This window comes from Sciurus carolinensis, chromosome 9 (genome assembly GCF_902686445.1).
Source record: "Sciurus carolinensis chromosome 9, mSciCar1.2, whole genome shotgun sequence".
NCBI classification, from domain to species: Eukaryota; Metazoa; Chordata; class Mammalia; order Rodentia; family Sciuridae; genus Sciurus; species Sciurus carolinensis.
The window spans coordinates 5,807,870-5,832,334 of NC_062221.1; the positions used below are offsets into that span (position 1 = coordinate 5,807,870).

A 24,465-nucleotide genomic window follows, 5' to 3' on the forward strand; every position below is an offset into this window, starting at 1 on the left:
AATCTTCACGTATTATTGGCCTTGTATTAAAATTAAAGTGAAGGCATAGAGCAAATATGAAATGCTTTTCATCAGCCAAAGAGGCTTTATGTCTGAAATGACTAATCTGGACATCCGTCTGTCTTTGTAGTGCCTCCCAGTCCAGCTTGAGCAGTTCATTGAGTCCTGAAGTCCACCGACACCTCTAGGTGTCTTTATCTCTTTCCTCTTTCCTGTCCATCACAGACGTGACGTTTTATTATGTCAGTCACTCCTGACGGAGTCTTAAAGTCCCCTTTGCATTATTCTTTTAGCATGTCAGCCTGGAATACCCCCGTGTGGGTGACTCCAGCTAACTGTCCCCTCGTACTGGTGCCTGACTGCTGGGGACCTGGCGCCAGCTGTTTTCTCCTTCTACGGTGTTTTCATCTTTTGCTGTGAACTCCTTCCTTACCAACAGCATTTCTTCGAGACTCTGCAGACACACCAATGAAACTTGGACTCAGTCTAGGACTTCTTTGTGCTCTCTTCCTTCTCGTGCCAGCCTGGTCTGGACTTGATCCCTCGATCTCATCCCTCAGCCCACTGTGATCTGACTCTTCTCATCATTTCAAAGGAAAGATTCCAAGGCAGGTCACCAGTTATTTACTGCTATTAAATAAAGATAAGCTAGGTCTTTATCTTTCTTGACTTCTTAGCAGCACTAGACATAGTATTTACTCCCTTATTCAAAACACTTGTCTCTTTTTCTCCCAGGAGGTCATATTGTGGTTTTGTTTTCTGGCTTCTCCTTACCCTCTCCTGGCCTCTGCACTTCTTCCTGCTGTGTAAGTGCTGGAGCGGGTCAGGCCCGTCCACTGCTCTCTTCCGATGCCTTCCGTGTTCTGTCTTCAGTGTCCAGGTGAGCTTTTCTGGCTCAAGGCTTCAGCTTTCCCTCTGTGTTGTAGGCGTCTGAATCTCCACTTCCACCTTTGCCTTCTCTTCTGGGTTCCAGATCATTCCCTTCAACTTGCCATTCAGCACCTTTGCCTGGCTGTATCTCAACCCTGATGACCCCGCCTTCCCCCTGCACACCTGCTGCTCTTGTGTCTTAATACCAGGAAGTGTTGCTCTGTGGTCACTACCCAGCATGAAGGTAGTGTTAGGATTCTGGGTTTAAATCCCGGCTCCTCCAGATGTTTGTAGTGTGGACTTTGGCAAATTACTTAAATACTCTTTGCCTCAGTTTCCCTGTCTGTAAAATGGAAGTAATACTATTTCCCGTGTTATAGAGTTTTTTAGAGAAAAGGTTGGGGTTGTGTGAGGTTGATGTCCATGTAAATAAAATAAAATGTGTGAATCACGTATAACAAAATGATCATATTTAGCATCCACCCTGTGTATCATCCTTGATTTTTCCTGTTTTATCCTCTTCCTCCTGAATATCATGTGTCTTTCAGACCATACAGCGCCATCCCAAGTCATTGTGTTTGGACGTCTGCAGAAGTCTTCCCAGGTGACCTTGGCCTGTCCTGCAGGGGCTGAGACCTTGGGAAGCAGACCTGTGATCCTGGCAGGTGAAAGGAGACGTGCGGCATCGTTGGGACAGTAGTTGTGCTTCATTCCGGGCGGCAGCAGCCCTGCGTCATCCCAGAGGCCTTTTAAACTTTTACTTACTCATTTACTTTGGATACTGGGGATTGAACCCAGGGATGCTTTGTCACCGAACTATATCCTGAGCTCTTTTTATCTTTGAGACAGAGTTTCATTAAGTTGCTGAGGCTAATCTTGAACTTGTAATTCTCCTGCCTCAACCTCCGAGTCACTGGGAGGCTCCAGTGACTGGCTCCAAAGGCCTTTTTTCTATGTAGGCCAGACACAGAAGGCACGACGCCGACAGGTTGCATCGTGAGTGCATGCTTGCAAGCAGACGTTCATGACCACGAGTACGTATGCTGAGTCAGGAGGCTTATAACTTTGGCTCCATACTAAAAAGAGCTTGCCAGAAGCCTCGGCAAGGGAGCCTCACTGTGGCCATCTTGGCCTGCTCTACAGTCCATCCCTTTGGTGTTCCTCACCATATCGTCTGTGTGGTCAGATCTTCCACAGTGATGCCTTAGCATTGCTCTGTATCCACAAGCCACATGGCAATAAAAGCCGCAACGACATACAGCCAGAAGACAAGCCCCACTGCCCGGGAATGCGACACGCCCTCACTGGGTGATGCCCAGACTAGCCTGTTGTTTCTGCCAAGAATCGCCAGTCGGTTGTTGGATGGCTGCAACTTCAGAAGTCCTATGTGCTAAAGCCACACCAATGTTCTCTTGGTGATCTGGAACACACACACACACATACACACACACACACACACTACACAATACTAAGCTTGGCACGTACCCCTTCCTGTGCTGCTATTAACAAATCAAGTGCAGTGTGATTTTGTAATACCACCTGCTTGAATGCCATCTGCTTCATCATTCCCTGGGCTTGTGGGGTCGGGGGGAAGGCTAGTAACATGTCTTATAGTCACCTGTCCAGTGACCTAGGTCTCAGCTCTTGCCACGGAACTCGCCTCCGATACACTGCACAGCTGTGGGGGTGCTTCATTTGCTGTCGTCATCCAGATGCAGGTCAGCTCACTGGCTACTTTGTTCTGTATCACTGTCAAGCCAGACAGTGTCTTGTCTCTGGCTCCATAGCCACCACTGTCCTTACAAGTGCTTGTCCATGGCTAGAGCCATCAGTAGCACCAGTGTAGCCAGCACTGGATAGTAGAGGTGCCTGCCTCTAAGGTAAGGGCTTGTTTCCGGGTCACCCTCATAGGTAACAGGCCCTAGCACCTCCTGAAGTCTCTTGTCCTCGCCGGCTCCTAGCACACCTGGACTCTCTTGACCCCTCTAAATGTCTTTGTGGTCGTGACTGCTCTGTAACCTCTGCTGTTGAGGAGAGGTGCTAACCCCTCCATTTTTAGGGCACTACACATATTGCCATCCACCCCTGAATTTCACAAGCATAACAACAAAGTGGCCAGGGGCTCTCCCGACTTCTGACTGAATTATTTCCCAAGTTCACCACCTCTGCTTGACAGAAGGAACGTGGTGGATTTGGTTGTTTCATTTTCTTCATTACTGCTGGCTGAGCTTGCAGGTGTTACTCTTCATCCTCCTCCTCCTCCTCCTCTTCTGAGGCTCATCTTTCCAGGGTACGGAGATCCTCCTCCAGTGATCGTACTCCAGCTTCCAAGGCCTCTTCCTTATCTTGCAACTCCTCCATCTTGGCAGTCTCTCGCAAAGCCACGTTGGCTCCTGCTTCAGAGCTGTAAGGAACACCCTTCCCTCGGCCCCAGTGGCCACGTGTGCCTCCTCAGGCTGTTTCCCTGTCCCACCTGCACCACCACTGCCCCCTCCACCTTGGCTGTGGGCTGTCACCTGGGCTCTGCTGTTCACAGTGTTTCACTGGGTCCACGTTCTCCCACCTGTCCCGCTCTTGTCCGGGCACATCATCTTATAGGCAGGAGATAACTGCTTGTGAAGTCTTCTCTGTGCTCACAAGGCACCCATCCATCATATCCTGGCTTGCCACAGAAGTCCATGCTAATGGACCAAACCTCATGCTGCTTGGTGGCCACAGGATGGGCCCCCTGACCCCCTGCCCACAGGGCTGAGGCACCTCTCACCTGCCTGGGATCCTGGTAATTGTGCCAGTTGACTTGCAGGGACTCAGAGCTTGGGAGACATACTTGGGATCCCAGCAGGTGAAAGAAGTTATGAGGTGCAGTTGGGACAGGAGCCGTGTTTATATTCCAGGTGGCGGCAGCCCCCCCGCAGTCCTTCCACAGGACTTTTTTACATGCAGGCCAAACAGAGGCAGCACCTCGTCAGCAGGTAATGTAGGCATGCTCACGGGCAGATGTTCAAGACCTTGAGTGCATGTGCTGCATCGGGCTGCTCTTGACCTTGGCTGCTTACTTAAAGGCAGTCCTCCAGAGGCCTCGGTGAGGGAGCCTGGCGATGGCTGTCATGGGCCTGCCCTCCCTGTTGCCCGACTCTAGCCCACTCTTGCTCTCCACCCAGGTGGTCGGGTCGGGAGGCATATCTGATCACTGCATCCTGCTGCTTCTCCTGCCGCAGGTTCACGTTGTCCTTAGAACGAGGTGAGGAGCCCTCTTCCAGCGGTCCACAGGCTCCCTCTGTTTCAGTCGCCTTAGCCTAGTTTTCGGCTCCTGAGAGGTAACATACTCTGGTCCACCTTCCTCTGGGACTCTTCCCCCTCCCACCCCCTCTGCTCCTTTTCCTGGCTTGGCTGAGGTGACAGGTACAATCCAGGCATTTGCCAAGGCTGGCAGTGCCCACAGCGGCCTTTGTTTTCCCTTTCATGGTTGTCTTTAATTACAACTATTTTGCATTCCTGGTTCTAAGTTTCATGAAAACCAGTCTTTTTTCTTTGCTTTATCTATCCCCAGCACCTAACACAGTTGTCTGGCACGTAGTGATGCTCTACAAATATTTGTTGAATTGATTCATTTATGAGCAGATAGGAAAAGAACACGGTGGCTTCCCAACCTTTGAGTGATTCTCCTTTGTCTGACTCTGAACAGTGGAGCTGAGCTTTCCCCGTGGATGAGGAAAAGGCCAGACACTTTCCCAGCCTCCTTTGGCAGTAAGAGTGACTTTCTGTGAAGATTCTGTCAAATGAGATGGAAGTGGAAATCCCCTGGGGGTGTCTGGGAGAACCTGCAGCGCCCCCTCTTGGGTGCTTCCTTCTCCTTCCTACCTCGACCCAGAGGATGGGCCGAGGGAGCCCAGCCTTGGCAGTGGCGAGGACCAGTGTGGAGTCTGAGAGGGGAGGGAGCCCCAGTCATCAGTGACACCGTGGCACCCCTCCGCTGGCTTTGGGTTTCTTTTTATATGAAAATAATCATATGTAACCAGATGCAAGCCCGAGTGCGTACACCGCCTGCCTGCGTTCCTCGCTTGTACCTAGTGTGCGCTGTTCTGTAATGACCGTCGGTAGGCGATGGAGAGGTGGGTGGATGTGCAGCAGTTAGGCTGTCGTAAACTGCTGGAGAGCCCAGGCTGTATTTTAGACGTTTTTGTACCCCCTTCCCCACATCTGACTTTATCCAGCCTAGCACTATCCTGTTTTTTTATGATAGTGTTAATTGGGACTGAAGAAGTTTCTCGTCAGGAAAACTCTAAGTTCTAGCTTTAATTTAGATGCTAAAAGTGAAATCCGCTTAAGGGGCAGCCTTTGTACCCTTAATCTAAAGAGACACTTGCATCCCTGATAATTGTGGTGTATCCTTGATAATATAGAAAACCAGTAATCTTCATAAAGGAATCAAGGACAAATGTTAGCAAACATCCTTCCTTACGATGTTTAAACAAAGTAATCTTTATTAAATGAAAGAATGTCAAGTATTCTCTGCTGAGGTAGCTCATTATAAGATGACCACAAAATTTATGGTTCAATTGGGGAATGTTGAGAGTAGAAGGAGGTGCCTATCCATAATGATTCTTGAGAAATGAGCTCAATCTGGAACTGTTCTGGGACTTACAATTAATTTTAAGGAAATAACTCATTTCTATATGTCAAAAACTATAATTTTGATACACATTTGAATGAGAGCATTCTCATTCAGTGTTTCACATATTTTCCCTTGCTGAAATAAACTACTTGTTCCTTAGTGGTTATATTTATTGTTCATGATCCTTCTTGGGCTAGGTCATGGCTCAGTGGTAGAGTGTTTGCCTTGCATGCATGAGGTACTGAGTTTGATTCTCAGCACCACATATAAATAAATGACTAAAATAAAGGTCTGTAAACATCTAAAAAAAATTTAAAAAGACCCTCTCTTTGATGATGTTACCTCTAGTTCTTCCCACAGTGCCCTTTTTGATCCCATATAGCAGTCAAGCTTTAAAACAGCCCCGCAGTTGGAACTGGGTCTGCCTTTCTGTTGGTGTTTGTTAAGCCTTGCCTTCCTAATATGTGCGACTCTTTAAGAACAGAACTGTGGCTTCCCTTTCCCTGTGTCCCTGCGTGACCTAGCACAGTGCACAGTGGTGGGCACAGGTAGGTGCTTCCCCCGTGCTAATGATTAAGAAATGAATCATGAAGCCACAATGTTCATGTTGGCTCTCCTCTTGACTTTACCCCTGTGTATCATGGAATGTTCTGCGCCTCCTGGAATGTGCTCAGGCCTGTGCATTATCCTGTATTTTAAGTGACTTCCATGTCAAGAAAGGAGAAATGGGAAGAGCGTGTCTCGCACAGTTCTCACCGGCTTTACCTCGCCTCCGCCTTTCAGTCTCTGCTCTGGGCTCGCAGCTCACTGTGCGGGGTTCTCTAGTATTTGTTCTCAGACAAATGCTTTGGGAGCTTTCTGTGAACGTATTTCTTGCTTCATTTCTGTGGGTTGCAGATGAATGTCAATGACAATTGAAAGCGTGTCTTTTGAATATAATTTAGAAGGTGGAACCACAATAATCTCCTAGAATTTATAGTTCACTTTTTCTATTAATGAAGGTGAATTTTGTCACCAGTGTGCATTTACTCCTGAGTGTTGTCATCTGCCCTCAGAAGAGGAGGGTGAGTAGGGCTGCTGGCCAGCAGGCACCTGGTGGAGTGCCCGTGCCTCAACTCGGGAAGGATCAAAGACACAGGGACAAGTGGAAGATGACGTAGTCACACTCCTACCCCCAGGGCCTGGGGAGTGCAGGGGGCAGGCGGGAAGGGAACTGTGCGGTTAAATGTTGGGTAGCATTTAGCCAGTTGAGTTCAGAGGAGGAAACAGTATTTCACTTTTGTAATAATTATGCATTTTTGTTATATCCATGATTATGTAGATAAGCCTAAAACATTTTAAAAACTGTGTTTTCTTTAGGATTTTTGTGTTTGAAAGACTCGTACTATATATAACATAAAGGTAAATAAAATCACCTTTATTTTCATAAGGAACACTTTCACAAATTTTGTGTTAGTAGAATAGTGGATTGTTTTTCTTTCAAGGAACATGGCTCCATATTTAGAAGTGTGTTCCTAAATAGTATGAACTATTTTTTTGACATTTTGCGTGCCCATCAGAATGGTGTTTTGAATTCTGAATTCCCCACTGAAAAATAGTTTAATGATTAACTTACACATTCTGATACATATATATTGATAAAAGTCCCTTGGTAATTGTACAGGAGAGAGAACAAACTACTCATACAGTCATGAATTTTAGTCCTATAGTCGATCTCATTTAGAATTAATTTTATCCATTAGAAATTTAAAAAATTTAAGATGGATCATTATTATTGTGTTAAGGTGCTAGGATCAGGGTAAACCTTCTGCACCTCCCCTGCCATTTGAAAAATTCCATAAAGATTTAGCTTAACTCATTCATTTATTCATGAATGATTCATTATTTTCTAATTTCTTCCAGATGGCATATCTTGAAAGTCATTTGAATATTCATCTACCTATATTTGAACATTCATCAATGTTTATATCATTATGTTATTATTCTGACAAACTCGAGAGAGTTGTCTAGTTTATTATTTTACCACTGACATGATACAAGGCACATTGTGATATACACCCGGGCACGGAGAGGATGTCTCATTTTCCAGTATGTGACGCTATCCAGTATGTTCTCAGTCATTGCAGCTTTCCACTGGCTCCAGTGAAACTGTCCAGTCAAAGACGATCGCACAGGAGGTGGTCAAAGAAGGTCTGAGTGGGGAAAAGGAAGTTGGTTAACCTTCCTTTTAAGAAGAGAATGTGCAGTTGGAGGCATGGTTGTCTCGTGACTAGTCTTACCAACAGCATGTGCTCACACTCGGGCTCACCCTGGAAGTAGAAGATGGCCCACAGAATGAGCAAGTTAAGCCAAATCCACAAGATTCTGTCACCATGCCACACATAGGTCTTTGAGTTAAATGACCTTTTCTTAATGCTTTTTTGTGTGTGAAATAAATAATTTTATGAAGTCAGGGGCTTTCTTCAGATATAAAGCTGGAAGATTTTTAAGAATCACAGGAGGAGAAGCAGAAATAAAAGGATTGAAAGTACCTGTTACAATCAGCTAGCAGCTTGGAGTGCTGCCGATATGGGAAATGTGGTTACTTAATATGCCTTGTTCTACTGTGCTTTTTTTCCCCCCACTCACATTTGTTTTCTCTTTCCCAAACCCTTCTTTTTGAAGTTGTCTGTGGAGAAGCAGCTTTTTCTTGGAGTATCTGCCATAACTCCTCTAGGGCGGGCTCGTCGAGGGTTCTCAGGTCTTTCCCACAAGCATCACATTCCAAACACAAGCCTGTCTTAGATCTGAGCCAAAATCAAAACATATCTTGTGTGCCTTTGAGAAGTTAACTCCAGATAATCTGTTTTATTGCTCTTATTTCCTAAAAAGGAAAGTTGATTTTTTTTTTGCAAATGCGAAATTATAGATTTCTATATCTTATTGTCTTTGGCTAGATATTTTACTCAGGTATGTGCTTTTATCTAGCAGAATGGGTTATGATTTTCTCTATTTACTATCCTCTTTTGAAGGAAAAAGTTGGCCACTGAATTAGACTCTGAGTTTTCATGGTTTCATGAGGTCCTTTGGCACCTCATGATGCATTGTATTGTTTTATGCTGTCTTGAGAAGGAAGACCGCAGCTGGAAAGCAGGAATTAGACCCAACAGTTAGGCCACATGTCACTGTACGCACGTTTTGTTTGTTATAGTTAAAAAAGATCCAGCAGCCTCCTGTTTCCTCTTTCCCTTAATGCCTTCTGTCTTTTGCCCCGATCTGAAGTTGGTTTGGAAGCAGAGGAGATGATGAAAACAATTTGCCGTGGAGGTTGGAATGCTGAGTGGCCTGGTGAGGGAGGGAGAGAGGACCTTGCCAGATCCTTGTGCTGCTCAGAGACAGACTAATGGGGGCTGACTCTGAAAATGTCTCCTGCCCACAAACACAAGAATTGCACCGGGCCCTCTCTCCATGAACCCCTAGGTTTTGCAAGAAGGGACTTAAAAAAGCAGATACTTGGGATTTAAGTTCATATCTGCTTCTCCTCCTCCCTGCCCACAGCACTTGAGGTCACTGCTGCTCCCCTCCTTCTCTAGGTAATGCTGTGCTGCTCCTCAGCTCTGGGGATCGACTTGTCTCAGGTAGTATGAGCATACAGTGTGTAAATCAAAATCCACTTTGAAAATGGTCTGCAAAGAACTAATCCAAGATAGAAAATCAGAGCACAGTTTATTCCAAGGTCACATTAGTACCAGGGTAAGAGTCCTGCTCTCTGGGTTTGCATCCCAGCTGGTCACTCACAGGTTGTGTGGCCCATGCCTGCACCTGCTCACTGTCCTCTCTCCCACCCCGTTCCTCATCTGTCAGTGGGGCTGAGGACGTTTCCACCTGATGGGAATATCATGGTGTTTGGATGTACTGGTTCACATGCACCATTGAGCATGGGGCACTTGGCAAATGCTCAATAGGGTTTTACTTCTGTTGTCACTGTTATCATTCTTGTAAAAGTGTTCTCATGCTGGGGAATGCAGAAGTCCAATCACCCAGTCAGCGACAGTCAGAGAGACTGAATTGCAAGACTGTGGTTCTGACTTGAAAAGAGAACGTTAGGGATCTAGTTTTGAGAGGTCACCGCTCACATAATTCTCTATTTGCCTTCCATTTTCTCACTTCAGGTCATCTGCTAAGAACTGACCACGTGTGCCATCTTCTCTCCAGCTTCTGTGCTTTGGTTAATGCCTCTCTGGAGTTTCTTGCTTACTGTATCCTTTCCTAATGGAAAAGGACCCTAACTTGCCCTTTACCATTGGGTTTCCTGAGCTGAGTCCTCCTCTGTGCTCATGTAGACTTCTGTATGTGCTTGTTGCTTGACCAACCAGTCTTCTGCATTAACTGGGGTTTTTTGATGAATGAGTAAATGCATGACTCACTGAGACTGAGTGGCAGGAACCATGACTTAGCTGGTGCAGTCTGATGGCTGGCAAGGGTGAAGTGCCTCAGGCCTGCTTAGCACAGCTTCCTGCTTGCAGTGAAGGAACCCATCCAGAGACGCGCAGGCAGCCCTCCTCAGCCGGCCTCTGCTTCTGGTTGTGCTGCTTGTGGAAAGCCAGAGTCTCACAGGTCAGGGCACTTGGGACACTGCCCTGGAGAGGCTCTGGAATTCCGATTATGGCTTCCCTGTCCAGGGAGGCCTCAGGTTCTCTAAGAGTGGAGAAAGGAAAAGAAGAAGTCCCATGGTCTGTGTCTTTAGCCTCTCTTGGATGAATGGCACCCAGGAGACAGTCTTGGGTGAGACTTTTATCCACAGCTCTTAGGTGCCTGATGTGGGCTGTGTGGCAGATATCTGAAGATCAGACAAGTCAGCTCTGGATCTGACAGCGGGACAATCGGGGGCATGAGGAAGCACTGCTCTTCAGCTCTCTTGGTGTATCTTTCAGATTGGCCTTACTGATCTTTTACAAGAACAACATTAGCATCCAACTTCTCCAGGATGATGGAAATAGCATTTATAGGTGTGGGACTGTCAGATTTCCCCCATAGTCAAAGAAATGGTGTTTTGGGGTGTAAAAATACCCCACTGTCCCTTCTACTTGGGAACTGGGTGGGCACATTGACTTGCCGATGGAGTCTTCGAAGGGAGTGTTTGAAACAGTCCCCTGAAGAAGTGCGTGGGCTCTGTCCTGGCCTGGAGTGCCCTTTACTGTGGACAGCTCATGGAGAGGGATAAAGCCTTTCAGGACTCACTAGACATTTGAAATAAAATTAGTCACATGGAATGATAGAATTAATGCTAAAAATAAAGCATTGCTTCTCAAAGTGTGAGGTTCCTAAGAAGTATTGAGAAAGTGTTCTGTGATCCAACTTTGTATGGAAAATACTCTGTATCTGTCTCTGCTTGGTGATTCACTCTAGATGTTAGTGCAGTGCTTTGATCTGAATGTTTATGTCCTCCCAGAATTCATATGTTGAAATCCTAACCCCCAAGGCAATAGAATTAGGAGGTGTGGCCATTGGGCATTTAGGGAAGACCCCCCCTTGCTGTCCTCCAAGTGAGGTTCCAGTGAGGGTGGCCTTGAGACCCAGGAAGTGGCCCTTGCTCGACACTGAGCCCGAGGGCCCCTCAACGTTGAACTTCTCAGCCCTTGGAGCTATGAAAAGTGAAGTCCTGTCCTTCGTGAGCCATCCCGTCTAGAGCATGTTGTAGCCGTCCAGACAGGTCTGCTGTGCAGTGGAGTTTGGAAGCCTTAGGAGAAGGAGCCTGTCGTTTCTGTTTTTCTTTATTGTGAAGCCATTTCTGGGTCGTGGTGGGGCACTTACTGTAGAACACATTTTGACAACACTAAACAACATTAATAAAGCATTCATGTGGCAAGAGTACTGCTAAACACCTAGCAGAATCCCTTCATTGGAACCAAGAGGCAGCTGAGAAGCTGGGGCTGGGATCCCCCAGGAGGTTTAAATGAAAAGCACTGGAAAGCACGAGGTGTGTGCCTTCGGCAGAGCTGCTGCTGGTGCCGCTGTGGTTATTAACAGGGAGGGAGGCAGAGAAGGCTCTGCGTGAGAGAAGCTGCTGCCGGTGGGCAGACTCTGCTGGTCGGAGCAGTCATGTCTCCTTGCCTGCAAGTTACAGTATCTTGGTACCTGTCAGTATAAATTCAGAGTCTCCCCATGATTTTAACCATTTTCTGTCTTTATCTCTGCCTGTTTTTTAAATATGCAAAATAAAAAAGAATTCACTTATTCTTATAAGAATTCCTCAGATGAATGTCAGGCAGCCACGCCATACCTTTCATGGAAACACTGTTCAGATAACTTTAAGTGGATTCTTAAAACATCTAAAATTCAGCCAGTGAGTTTTAGAATTAGATGATATAGCAAACTCAAATGCCTATAGGGTATCCAGGATAAGTGAGAGAAACAGCAGGGCAGGAGCTGTAGTAAACTGAAAAATGCATGTTCATTAAAGGAGGCAGCTGTTCCAAAAGATTGGCCTTTTTTGTAGGGGGGGCGGGTGGTCCCATGGTTTCTGAATTACTTGATTGTCAAAGAGAAACAGAGAGTGTGGATCTTCATGTAAAATCTCTCAAAGTTAAAATGCTGGTGCTCATTTTAAAAGAATCCTCTCTGCAAGTCAAATAAAACATGCCGAAGAACCAGTTGGTGACTTTCTAAACTTGGCAGCCGGAAGACTGCTCCTGGCAGACCCCAGGTGGATCTTGACACGCTCATCTGTGGCTGACGTTCATCACAGAACCTTAGTGTGATGATGCTCCTAGCCAACCTGCAGCTGGAGGACTTTTGAGAACCCTATAAGCATCGGGTTAGAGTTAACCTGAGACGTAGTAATGTTATTTGATAATCTGAAAAAAAAAAATCATGTTATGTTTCCTAATGGCATTGCCACCAGGCATGAAGCTTTCAGTATAAGGTCAAGGTTGAATCAGAGAACGTTTAATGAAATGCTGACAGCAGAAAGACTGTCCAAAAGTAAAATAGGTTTCATCACTGTTTGTAAGAGTATTTTGACCATTTTATTTTTACATGATTTAATAATTTAGAGTTGAATATTTTCCTCCTCATGGCAAGCAGTCGTTTGAATTTTGATTAATGCTATGCATGTCTCTACTCTCACTGTTGGATGGTGAAATGAAGAGTGTGTGATATCTCATTGAGTAATTCTGTGGGTATTTTTAAATGGCACTACACACTAATGAAACTATTTGATCTTTGATTTGGAAGTAACCATAATAACTCACATTTTTTTCCTGTTACTAAATATTTTGAGAAGAAAATAGAAGTTTTTCTAGCAAAGTTTCTTTTCCTCTCTCCATTACTCCTTAACAGCACCCTCCCTCCTTTGCTGTCTCCTCCTCCTGCTTTAAATCCCTCTGGGATGCACCCAGGACCTCCAGCAGAGTCTTCCTGTGGGCCCCTCTCCTCTCTCTGCCGGCTACTTCACGTCTTTGTCACACCCTGTGTGACTGCTTCCATTCCACCCTCTCCCAACCCAATGGAGCCGCAGGACAGGCGCCCTCCATGCCTGAGTCCTCACTGGTACTCTGCATGGAGTTGTGCACAGGCTGGGTGTGTACTGTGTATCTTTAAGTGAATGATTTGCACTTTTCTTTTGCCCCTAGTGTAATTACAATTTGAGCCAGAGAGAAAAATAGTGCATGTTCTCTTTTTCTTTTATGAGCTGGTTACTGTTGCTTTAAATCTTATAAAAGAAAGAAAGAAAATCCCAAATTTTAATCATTCTTTGAACATCCTACAGTTTTCTGCATTATCTACGGAAGCTCACTTATTCTCTTGAAACTCTTCACATAAAAACATATGAATAGACTAGTGTTTAAAACCACACATGTAATCTAGTGAGATTTATCTTTTTTCATAATTTCTACTATGATTAAATGTCCCCACTAAAACACTTGTTGAAATTTCATTCCCATTGTGATGTATTAAGAGGTGGAACCTTAAGAATGAGTAGGTCATGAGGCCCCGCCCTGGTGAATGGATGTGTCCATTAGTGGACTAATGGATTAGTAGGTTCTTTGGAGGGTGGGTCTGTAGAAAGGCCAGTTTGGCTCTGTCTCTTGATACATCCCACTTGCCACATGATGCCCTGCCCCGCTCCGGGTTCTACAGAGTTCCTGCCATCAGGAAGGCCCTCACCAGAGGTGTGGCCCCTTGACCTTGAGCCTCTGACCATGGACTCAAGAGCTGGATAAACCTATATAAGTTACACAGTCCATAGTGTACATTTATAGCTACAGAAAACGAACCAAGACATGAAATTGGTGCCAAGGGAACGGCTGTTGCTAATAGCAAACACCAGAAAATGTGAGAGTAATTAAATGTGGTTAATTTAAAAAGCAATGTTGATTCAGTTCAGTACAAGGTATCTTCTACCTTTCTGGGTATTTTCAGTGCATTTATGTACTTTCTGGAGAATGACTGGTAAAAAATTAAGACTATCCTAACAAAAGGATATATTTTAGTGACTAAGTTTTTTTTTTTTTTTTTGGTACTGGGGATTGAACCAAGGGCACTCAACCACTGACCCACATCCCCAGCCCTATATTCCTATTTTATTTAGATACATGGTCTCACTGAGTTACCTAGCACCTCGCTGTTGCTGAGGCTGGCTTTGAACTCATGATTCATGCCTCAACCTCCCAAATCACTGGGATTATAGGCTTGTCTGTCTCACTGGCTGTAACTAAGAATTTTGTGGGAATTTTGAATTGTCACACCAATTTTCTAAATAAAAGCAATAGAAAACCACTCTAGGGACTTAAGTATTTGTATTTACAAATAATTTCATTTTAAAAATCATTGCTGTCCCATAGGCTCGTATGTCAGTGACATTTCTGGTCCAGTGCTTGCTCCTGATGGTATTTCTGAAGCTGCAGTAGCTTTTGAAATTAGGTAAAGCGACCTGGTTTCTACTCCCAGTCTCACAAAGTGCTCATGTCTTCTCTGTAGAATAAGAGCTCCTTCTGGTCTTATTGAACCCTGAGTGATTTGTCTACCTGTAGTACGTGGACTCCCCACCCCGTCCCCTACTCTTGTGAAAGGAGTTCCCGTTTCTAAGTGTGTGTAGGTGGTGCTTAACTGCAGAGGAGCGTCGCAGAGCCCCTTGTTATCACTGGCAGATGTATGTGGGTTTCTGAAGTTCATTTCCCAGGAACTCAAGTACCTGCTTGTTTTGATTGATTTATTTGTTGTGCTTCTTCCTCACTTTCCCTTGACCCTTGGATGCCTGTGCCTGTGAGACCTTGGCAGAATGCGAGCCTGAATACCTCCCAGGTCCTTTTGGCAGACTCGGAACTTCCATCTGTCCTCTTTGATTGCTGCAAAACCAGTAGGAAGGAAAGACTAAACATAAATTAATATTTAGACCCAGGAACTTGACAAAAAAAGAACATAGATTACAGGTGGTATGATGCCTAATGATGGGATCATCTTTTTTGTGTTTTCTGACTTTTTTTATTTTAAAAGTATTTTAAATACAATTATAGAATAATTTTAGTATGAGAGATATTAATAGATAATCCAAATGAGAATGTTTTAAAAGGCATGATAATACCTTCTCCTCTGTTGTTTTACAACTCAGAGCTTCTCACACAATCCATTTTAATCAAGTTGACTAAGAAAAACTGGGAAGTAGATAAGGGTAATAAATGTGCTGTTCTCATAGCTGCATTGGCAAGAGGCTTACAGTACAGGTCATCTCACTCCAGTACAGGACTCTCCGCTAGAACACGCTGTTAGTCTCACATTTTCAGGAACACTGTCTGACTAGACAACATCATGTCCTCATGTCAACACAGTGTTCAAGCCCTGAAGAATTATGACTGCTCAGAGAGAGCTGTGTGCTTGCACAGTACATACTGTATTGCAGCATTTTGTGGACTGTTTGCTTCATAGAGCTGACCTGATCCATACAGTAGAAGGGGACACGTGCTTCTCTGCTCATGTGGTTGTAACCGTGCTTGCTGTTAGCGTTTGATTTGAAGGAAGCAAGTATCCTGCTGCAGCCAGAGCAGAGGCCAGGTGGTCAGGAGCGTAGTCGGAGGGCTGGTCTGTTACTTAAGCATGACCTTCCTTAGGGAAATGTCTTCAAAGAGGGGACCTTGAAAAGTGTCTTAGTGTACATTTCTCTAATGACAAAAAAGAAAGTGGTTTGTAAAACTACAGGCTGAGAATAGTTGGAGTGGGCTTTTATTTAGATGTTTTGCTTTTTGAGACAAGGTCTCAAGGTTGACCTCTGTCCTGTCTTGGGCTCCTGAGTGGCTGGGACGGCAGACACACCCAGCTGGCAGGGTCTGGAACCTGCTGGGCAGGTGCTCCATCATTGAGCTGCACCCCAGCCCTGGCATAGGCCTTTATTAAGAAATGCTTAATACATATTTAAAAAATCGTATTATTCATGCGTGTACTAAATAAACTTAAGTTTCTTTAAATTTCGTTCTAATATGTCTAGATATTTTCCATTTATAAACTTGAGACATGCTTATACACACACAATGAGACCACATAGTTTTGTTTTGTTTATATTGGGAATTGAACCCAAGGTGCTCAGCCATTGAGCCACATCTCCTGTCCTTTTTATTTTTTATTTTGAGACAGGGTCTTGCTAAAGTTGTGAGGCTGGGCTCAAACTTGTGCTCCTCCTGCCTTAGCCTCCCGAGCTGCTGGGGTTCCAGGCGTGCGCTGCTGTGCCCGACTCCATGTAGGTTTTTTTTTTTTAGTTCTAATTTTCAAGCAACACATAAATACACCTTCATTGGAAACTAGTCTAAATAGTGTGTCAAGCAGTACCTCCCCTTGGCCCTCCTCCCCACCAGTGTCCTAGGGGTGACTGACGAATGTGGCTAAGGGTGTTGTTTTCTAAGATGTCTGTGTACACGCAGACCTCGGCTTCATGTGTGCTCTTGCTCTGTGTCAGTACCTTGCAGTCTGCCCTTTCCTTCTCCTTAATGGGAAGTCTTGACCTGCTTCCCAGGCCACGACGTAGGGATCTGCTTCATTCCACAAGACTGCAATTTATTTATTTATTTATTTTTTTGCTGTTGTGGTGGTGGTGGTTTGTGTGTTTGCTTTGTTTCTCTTAAGACTGGCCGTGTATAGAATATACTGACCATGAAGGATGACCAGAGGCTATTCCCTTTTATTTTGCTACTAAAACAATATTGATAACTTCCAAGATTTAAAATGATAGATATGTTGAACCTACACAAATCACTCAGAATCACCTTTTCTATAACTTTTTATCTTGTGATAATTTTAGACTTACACAAAGTTGCAAGAACAGTACAGAAAGTGCACAGCTTCCCCCAGTTTAGCATGTTAAGAAGCCTTGATAGATACACAAAAAAACTAAGAAAGAAGACCAGTATTTAAAAACAATTTTTATTTGTTCTTTTTAGTTATACGTGACAGAAGCACGTATTTTGAAATATCACACGTACATGGAGCGTAGCTTCCCCTTCTTTCAGGGTACGTGATGTGGAGTCACACTGGTGGTGTGTTCACATGAACATGGGAGGTGATGTCTGGTTCATTTTACTCCCCTCCCCCCACCAAATCCAGTGAACCTCCACTCCACCCTCCCCTCCCCATTGTGAATCAGCATCCACATATCAGAGAGAGCTTTTGGCCTTTGATGTTGGGGGTTGGCTTATTTCACTTTGCATGATAGCCTCCAGTTCTATCCATTTACTGGCAAAAGCCATAAATTCATTCTTGAAGAGACTATTTTTAATTCCAAAAAGTCGTACAAGAATATAAATGTAATCGTGGCATAAAGTGTGGCTAACCAATGAAGAAGAACGTAAATACTGAATATAATTTAATAGAAATGATGGGTTGAACTACCTTGGGAAGATGAGAGGAGGGAAGGGGTTGGGGCAGGTACAGGTGTGCAGTTGTGTGTAGGAGGATCGTTTTTTATTAGCCGCCTACCCCAACATCTGCTTCCCATCCCATTTTAGTAGCAGGACTGTGAATACACCTGGGGGCTCATCTACCCATGGTGAACTCCGTCTCCAGCTTCACTTCACTCAGGTCTAGCTGAGGCCACGTGGCTAAGTTCCGTGGCGGTATTCAGTGGTGCTTTGAGGGGACTGACTGACTGGCAGCGCGTGGAAGAAGCCATATCTGCTGCTGCTCCTCTGGAGTCGGGGTGCAAGCGCTGGGGCCTCTGCCTCCATGGTGGCTGTGGGAACAAAGGGGCGGAGCGGGGCTTGTGCACGGCAAACGTGAGCTCCTCTGTGAGGCGTGTGTGCAGTGACTCCAGTCTTAGTTATATGTAGCAGAACTGGATATTAGCTGACTTTTCATTAGGATAATATTAGAATGAAATATTAAGCAACAGCAGTATAAAGTTGTTATTTAATAATATGGAGAAAAATAATAGGAGAAAAACAGGAAAAATTGAAAGTGGTTGCCACTGGCACTGGAAACTGGGTAAAGGCAAATAATTGCTACTTTTTCTTAAAACCGCTTCAGTAATATTTGACATTTAAAATTATTATGACGTTTTAAATTTAAATTACTTTAATAAAATATGTTTTAATTAATCTTTATGTATACATGCTCTGTGAAAATTCGAAGAGTACAAAAGCACATAGAGTAAAAGCTCTGCTTTTCTTCTTTATTCTTTCTCTTTTTTCTTCACCTCTAAGTTCACTTTCCTGTCTAGGAATCTTGGTTGGTTGGTGTGTTTTTCTCTATATTGTTTTTCTGTACGTTCATAGAGTATATATAAAGATGCATAGTTTTCTTCTACTTACTCTTATTAAAAGTATACTTTTATTTTAATTTAAAACAGTTTTCACTAGGGAATAAGCTTGTAATGTATGTTATTTGTTTATATTTTTAGAATTCGAGATGCAAGCATGCAATTAGAAAGTCAACAAAGTGAATATCAGAGAGTACAGAAAGAATTGAGTCAGTTGCAACATGAATTAAAAATTAAACATAGACTGTCACAAGTCTTCAGGTAAGATTATCCTTAAAAGTTGAAAATCTTAAAAACTTTTAACTTTATTATAAAAATTCAAATACATTTTAGTATTATGATTTGGTATGATTTAGGAAAATCCAAATAGCTTTACTTTTTTTGTAACCATATAGCAACTGAATAGTTTCACTAATAAAATTTAAATTGGGCAAACATGTTTTATTAACACCTTGTTTTTATTCTTATTTTGTAGTGACATGTAAAATAAAAGCACTGTAGCTAACTTGTTTCTCTTGTTCAGTATCCATGGTGTATTTGGTCTCCTGAGTGACAGTTCAGTGATCAAATGTGACAGAAGGGGGAAACTTGTCAGTAATACTAGACCTCCTAAAGTTGGGAGTCTCCAACATAAGGAGACTTAATATATTCCATATAAATATATTCCAACATAAATATATTCCATATATTTGTTTTTGTTTTTGTACTGGACATTGAACTCGGGGCACTTAACCTCTGAGCCACATCTTAGCTCTCTCTTTGTATTTTAGTTAGAGACAGGGTCTCACTGAGTTGCTTAGGACCTTGCTGAGTTGCTGAGACTGGCTTTGAACTCAAGATCCTCCTGCCTCAGCCTCCTGAGCTGCTGGAATTATAGTTGTGTGCCACCACTTCCAGCTTTATATACTCTTTAAAGGGCTTAAAATATCTGAAGATAAAATCCAATGTTCTAAAGAACCTACTGTGTACACTTTTGCTTAAGAATTTCACTGAAGCTAGGTGTGCCGGCACAGGCCCATAATCCCTACAATTCAGGAGGCTGAGACAGGAGGATTGCAAGTTTGAGGCCAGTCTCAGCTACTTAGTGAGACCCTGTCTCAAAAATAAAATTAAATTAAATTAAATTTTTAAAAAGGGGTGGGGATGTAGCTCACAGAGCGCCTGTTGGTTCCATCCCCCAATACCACAAAATGAATGAATAAATAAATAAAAATAATAAGTGAAAATGGCATTGACTGTATTGAGAACGTTTATGAGAAAGAATGGTTCCTTTGCATTTTGAGTAACTTTTAGCTCTTAGAAAGGTAAACAAGTTAAATTAACATGGCAAGTGACACAGATTTAGGAAAACTAAAATCATGCTGCATATTTTGAATGTTAGGCTTTTGTTCTTAATCTATTAATTATTACCAGAAACACTCTGTTAACAGAATTCACTGATTGTTTTAGTGCGTTATCTGGTGATAACCTACTGGCGTCTGCCTTTCATAAATGCTTTGCATGTAACTGATGCACAGTAAGGAATTCTTGAAGGAATGACGAATGAGTGAAATCTACTCGGAGCACAGGTGACCATTTTTGCTATCAGAAATCCCTGTAGCCACTGGGCATGGCGGTGCACACCAGTAATGCAGTGGCCGATGAGGCTGAGGCAGGAGGATCCCAAGTTCAAAGCCAGCTTCAGCAACTTAGTGAGGCCCTGAGCAACTTAGTGAGATCCTGTCTCTAAATAAAATATACAAAGGGCTGAGGATGGGGCTTGGTGCTCAGTGCCCCTGGATTCAATCCCTAATACCAAAAAAAAAAAAAAAAAATCCCTTTAGGCTTTTATAGGAATCGGGTAGTGAGCCAGCAGTCCAGGTGGCACCTCCTGTTCTCTCCAGGACCACTGGTGTCCGTTCTTGGCTCCTGATAGCTTTGGGCACCCAGGTCTGTTGGGGTGTGTCAGCACCCATCGGTGCCGTCCCGGATGGTAGGACCCCCGTATCTGAAGGCTGGACCAGGTGTGCATCACACGATCATCGTGGCCTCAAGGTATCATGGAACAGATACAAGTGATCCTCTTTGTTCATATTTTTACAGTTCTTGAAAAAAGTTAGACATACATACTTAAAAGTTATTTCATTCTGTATTTTAATTTTTTTAATAGTACCCTGGGCCTCGCTACGTCCCCAGCATTATACTTTTAACTGCTTAGTTTGTTCACCTGTTTTCCATAGGCCTGTGATTCTTGCTTATTTTTAGCCAAAAATTCACATATTAAGAGTCTGAGATCTGATATATAAAAAAATAGTACTTGCTAAAAACAACTTTGGAATAAACATCCAGCTAGACATTTAAATACAAATTAAAGTTTGTGCTAAAGAATGCAGATAATTACTGGTTTTATTTATATTTTCACTAGTAGATGAGTACATAGGAAAAGGCCGACTGGTAAAAATAAAACTGACCAAAGGTTGTAGACGCAGTGACTTTTGTTGTATCATTAAGAGCTGATTTTAAACTAGTTTATGATCATTTAAAAATATGTTAGGACATGAAACTTAGTGACTGCTCTGATAAAGAAAGGGAGCTGTAATTGTGATCTTTCTTAAACAGGCGAGGGAACGAAATCCGAGCCCTCCCCTCAGCAGCCATCACCTCTCAGGAATTCCAGAGGAATTTGGAAGAGATGGGTCATCTGTGTTTGGGTCACAGTGCTGTCTTCAGAGCCTTCGCTCTTGTGTTGATCACCTGGCAAAGTGCTCTCCAGGCTGTGTCCCTGTCCCCCACAGCCTTCTCACAGGGAGTGATCAGGAGCAGTGGCAGTAGGCCTGGGGGGTGGGCTCAGGGTGTCCACTGCTCAGACAGACTCTCCTTGGAAGTGACAGGCAGCTGAAGAAGGCCTATAAATAGAAGCCAGCACCACGGAGGCAGGCACACTGCACTTCCTGTGAAGCGCTCCACTCTGGGCCACGTTTGAAAGTTCCCGGCAGTATATACTTTCAGAGACCCCTGTTGAGAATCTTTCATAAGTTATTCGAAACATAAAATACTTAGTCTTTAATTTTTTAAATTTGAAATCTAGACTGTCATCTCTGACATGTTCAATGCCAACTTGAAGCTCTCTCACTTTTCCTTCAATTCTTCAGTCTTGTTAAAAGATTTCATGTAATTTTTCTCATCTTCCCAACCATGTTCTAGCTTTTCTGTTGTTTTCTAGCCTTAATCCCATAGTTTATTACCCTGCATCTTTTAAAAAAATCTTCATGGAGATATGATTTACATACCACAAAATTGACCCATTTTAAGTGGACAATTTAATAATGTTTACTAAGTCCACAGAGTTGTACAACTGTTTACCAATATTAGAGCATTTGAATCACCCCAAAGACAGACTCATGCCATGTACAATAAATCTATTCTCCCCCTCCCCACAGTCCTAGTTAATCACTGACTTTCCTGTTCCTACAGAATTGTATTTTTCTGGACATTTCAGATATATAGAATTGTATGATATGTGGTCTTTTACATTCAGCTTCTTTCACTAGAATTGTTTTTTTTTTTTTTTGAGGTTCATCTATGTTGTGACATTTATCAGCAATTTCCCTATTTATTGCTAACTGGTATTCCATTGTATAGATATGCCACATTTATTTACCATTTTACCGCCAATGGGCATTTGGATTGTGTCTACCTGTTGATACTTATGAATAATGCTATAATAAAAATTCACATACAAGTCCCTGTGTGGACATACGTCTTCATTTCTTTGGGGTAGATCCCTAACAACAGAATTACTGGGACTTACGGTTAACTTACATTTAACTTTTCAAGAAACTGCCAGGTTGTTTGAGAAGTGGCTGTACACTTACGGTCCCACCAGGAACGAGGGTTCTGGTTTCTCTAGGTTCCCAGCAACACTTGCTATTGTCTGTTTTGCAGATTACAATTACAGTTACAATGAGAAATAGCATCTCACTGTGGCTTCCATTTGTTTTCTGCCTGACTGGTGATGCCAAGCATTGTTTGACATGCTTATTAACCACTTATGTATCTTATTTGATGAAATATCTACTTCAATCTTTTGTCCATTTTTTAAATTTGCTCATTTTCTTATGATGGGACTGAAAGCGTTCTTGTATGTTCTAAGTAAAAGTCCTCTCTCTGAAATATGATTTACAGTTAGAGCTCCTGATCTGTGACTTGTCTTTTCACTTTTTTAGTCAAAACTTTATTTTGGGTGAAATGTAACATCTGTTTTCTTTTATGGACTCTGTGTTGGTGATATATTTAATTGCCTAAGCAAAAGTCACAAAGATTATTCTCCTATAATTTCTTCTAAAAGTTAATTAAAAGTTTAATTCAGGTCTAGGATCCATTTGAGCTAATTTTTGTGTCTTAGGTGAGGTGAGACGAGAATCTAAATTGATCTTTTCTCATGTGGATATTCAGTCTTTCCAGCATGGTTGTTGACAGACTATTCCTGAACTGTTGAGCTGCCTGAACATCCTTAACCAAGATCAGCTCATCAGGAACGGTGAGCTCCCAGCTCCCCATGCTCTGTTCCGTTCCGCCTGTGTACATGTCTGTTCCGGGTCAGCACCACACTCTCTGAACACTGCTTTCAGTCTACTTTGAAATGGGGGCTGTGAGACCTCCAGCTTTCTCAAGGCTGCGCTGGCTGTCCTCGCCCTTGCCCTTCCATCTGCATTTAGGGTCAGCCGCCAGCCTCCTCAGTATGTTTGGTATTGAATCTGTGATCGATTCAGTTGTAGAGAATTGCTTTCTTTAAAATACTGAATATTTTAATTTAATGGACATTATGTATTTCCATGGAGGTCTTCATTTCTTTCTGAAATGTTTTATTTTCTTGTATTTCTCTTATTACATTTATTTTTAATGTTTTATTTTTGTGTCACTGTGTTACTATGAATGGGACTGTTTCCTAATTTTATTTTGGGGATTTGTTATCATTAATATATAGAAATAAAATTGTTTATTTTTTTGCATGTGCAGCTCGTGTCTTGCAACCTTGATGAACTTGTTTACTAGTTCTAGTGGTTGAAGGATATGGAAAAGATAACCCCCAGGACAGGGAAATGATGACCCGAAGGGGCTTCCCAGGGAATTGGCTGAGTGATTCTCATGCTGGGAATCTTGACTGGAGTGTCGGGTCGAGATCAGAGCATCCCCTGAACTCTTTCTGACACTGAACTGAACTGTTCCACTGGAGAATGGGAGAATGTGTTCACCCCAATCTCAATGGTGGGGGACCCCTGGAGTCCCAATGGGCCAAAATGTGGGGTCTCGGGGCAGGGCATGTATCTGTTGGAGACCAGATGGGGTGGAAGGTGGAGGAGGACAGCAATCATCAATCCTCTTCCAGTAAATCCTTTCCCAGTAACAGTGGGCCCCGGGGAAAAGAATGAACTTTCATCCCTTCCCTGGTTCATCCCCCGCATCTCCAAAGGCAAACATTCACCCCTTCCCAACCACTGTGGGTCCTGAGGGGAGAAGGTGGATACTGAAACGCTGGGCCATTTCCCATTGCCAATGAGTCCTGGAAGGAGAAGAGCAAATAGTGAAGCTCTGGGTAACAGCGGGTCCCAGAGGAGGAAGACAAGCAGTGAACACGGAATTCTGAGCTTTTCCCGTGACAGTGAGTTTCTTACAACTCCTTTCTTGACTGTCCAGGCCAACACGTCCTGCTTCAGTCTCCAATAACTAAACCACCCTCATTGTAAACTATAAAACGCAGATGCCTTTTGTAACCAGTGGCCATTTTTCTACCCAGAAAATGAGCCCCCCAGTGCCTGGTTGATTGGCTCCACTGCGGAATAAGGAAAGCTTGCTGATCCGTGTGCGTCTGCTTCCGGCCCCATTGTTTGTGTTTTCGTAATGGTGCTGAAACCATGTTGGTGATTCTTGTTTACATAATTGGTTCTGAAACCCAGGAATGGTAGTGAGGAAATATTCTCCTTCCCCATCTTAACAAACCACCCTCCCTAACAGTCAGGTTAAATGGCTGATGAGACCTGGGAAGTGACTGCTGAGTGTACGGCACCCCCACGGATTTCTGAGGTTAGGGGAACCCCAGCCACGGCTCATGCAGCTATGGCTGAACCCCCAGACACTGTTTCCCTCACCTCCTTCCCTACCCTACAGAGAGAGACCCTCCACACCCTCTGAGTCCACCCTGGCTCCCTGGCTGCTGCTACACGACCCATAAGCAACCCCAACTCTGGGCTAGGTGTTCTCAGCCTAAGCTGTGTGGATG

The 24,465-nt window shown here is 43.6% G+C and overlaps 1 protein-coding gene across 2 annotated transcripts in view; it reads left to right on the forward strand.

The window, feature by feature from the left end:
- Positions 1-24,465, forward strand: part of Lekr1 (leucine, glutamate and lysine rich 1) — a 152,314-nt gene that overhangs the window by 33,818 nt on the left and 94,031 nt on the right. For both annotated transcript variants that reach the window (XM_047563674.1, XM_047563675.1), the window contains one exon: positions 18,348-18,467. In XM_047563674.1, coding sequence (XP_047419630.1) covers positions 18,348-18,467 — 120 coding nt within the window. The remainder of the gene's footprint in view (positions 1-18,347; positions 18,468-24,465) is intronic.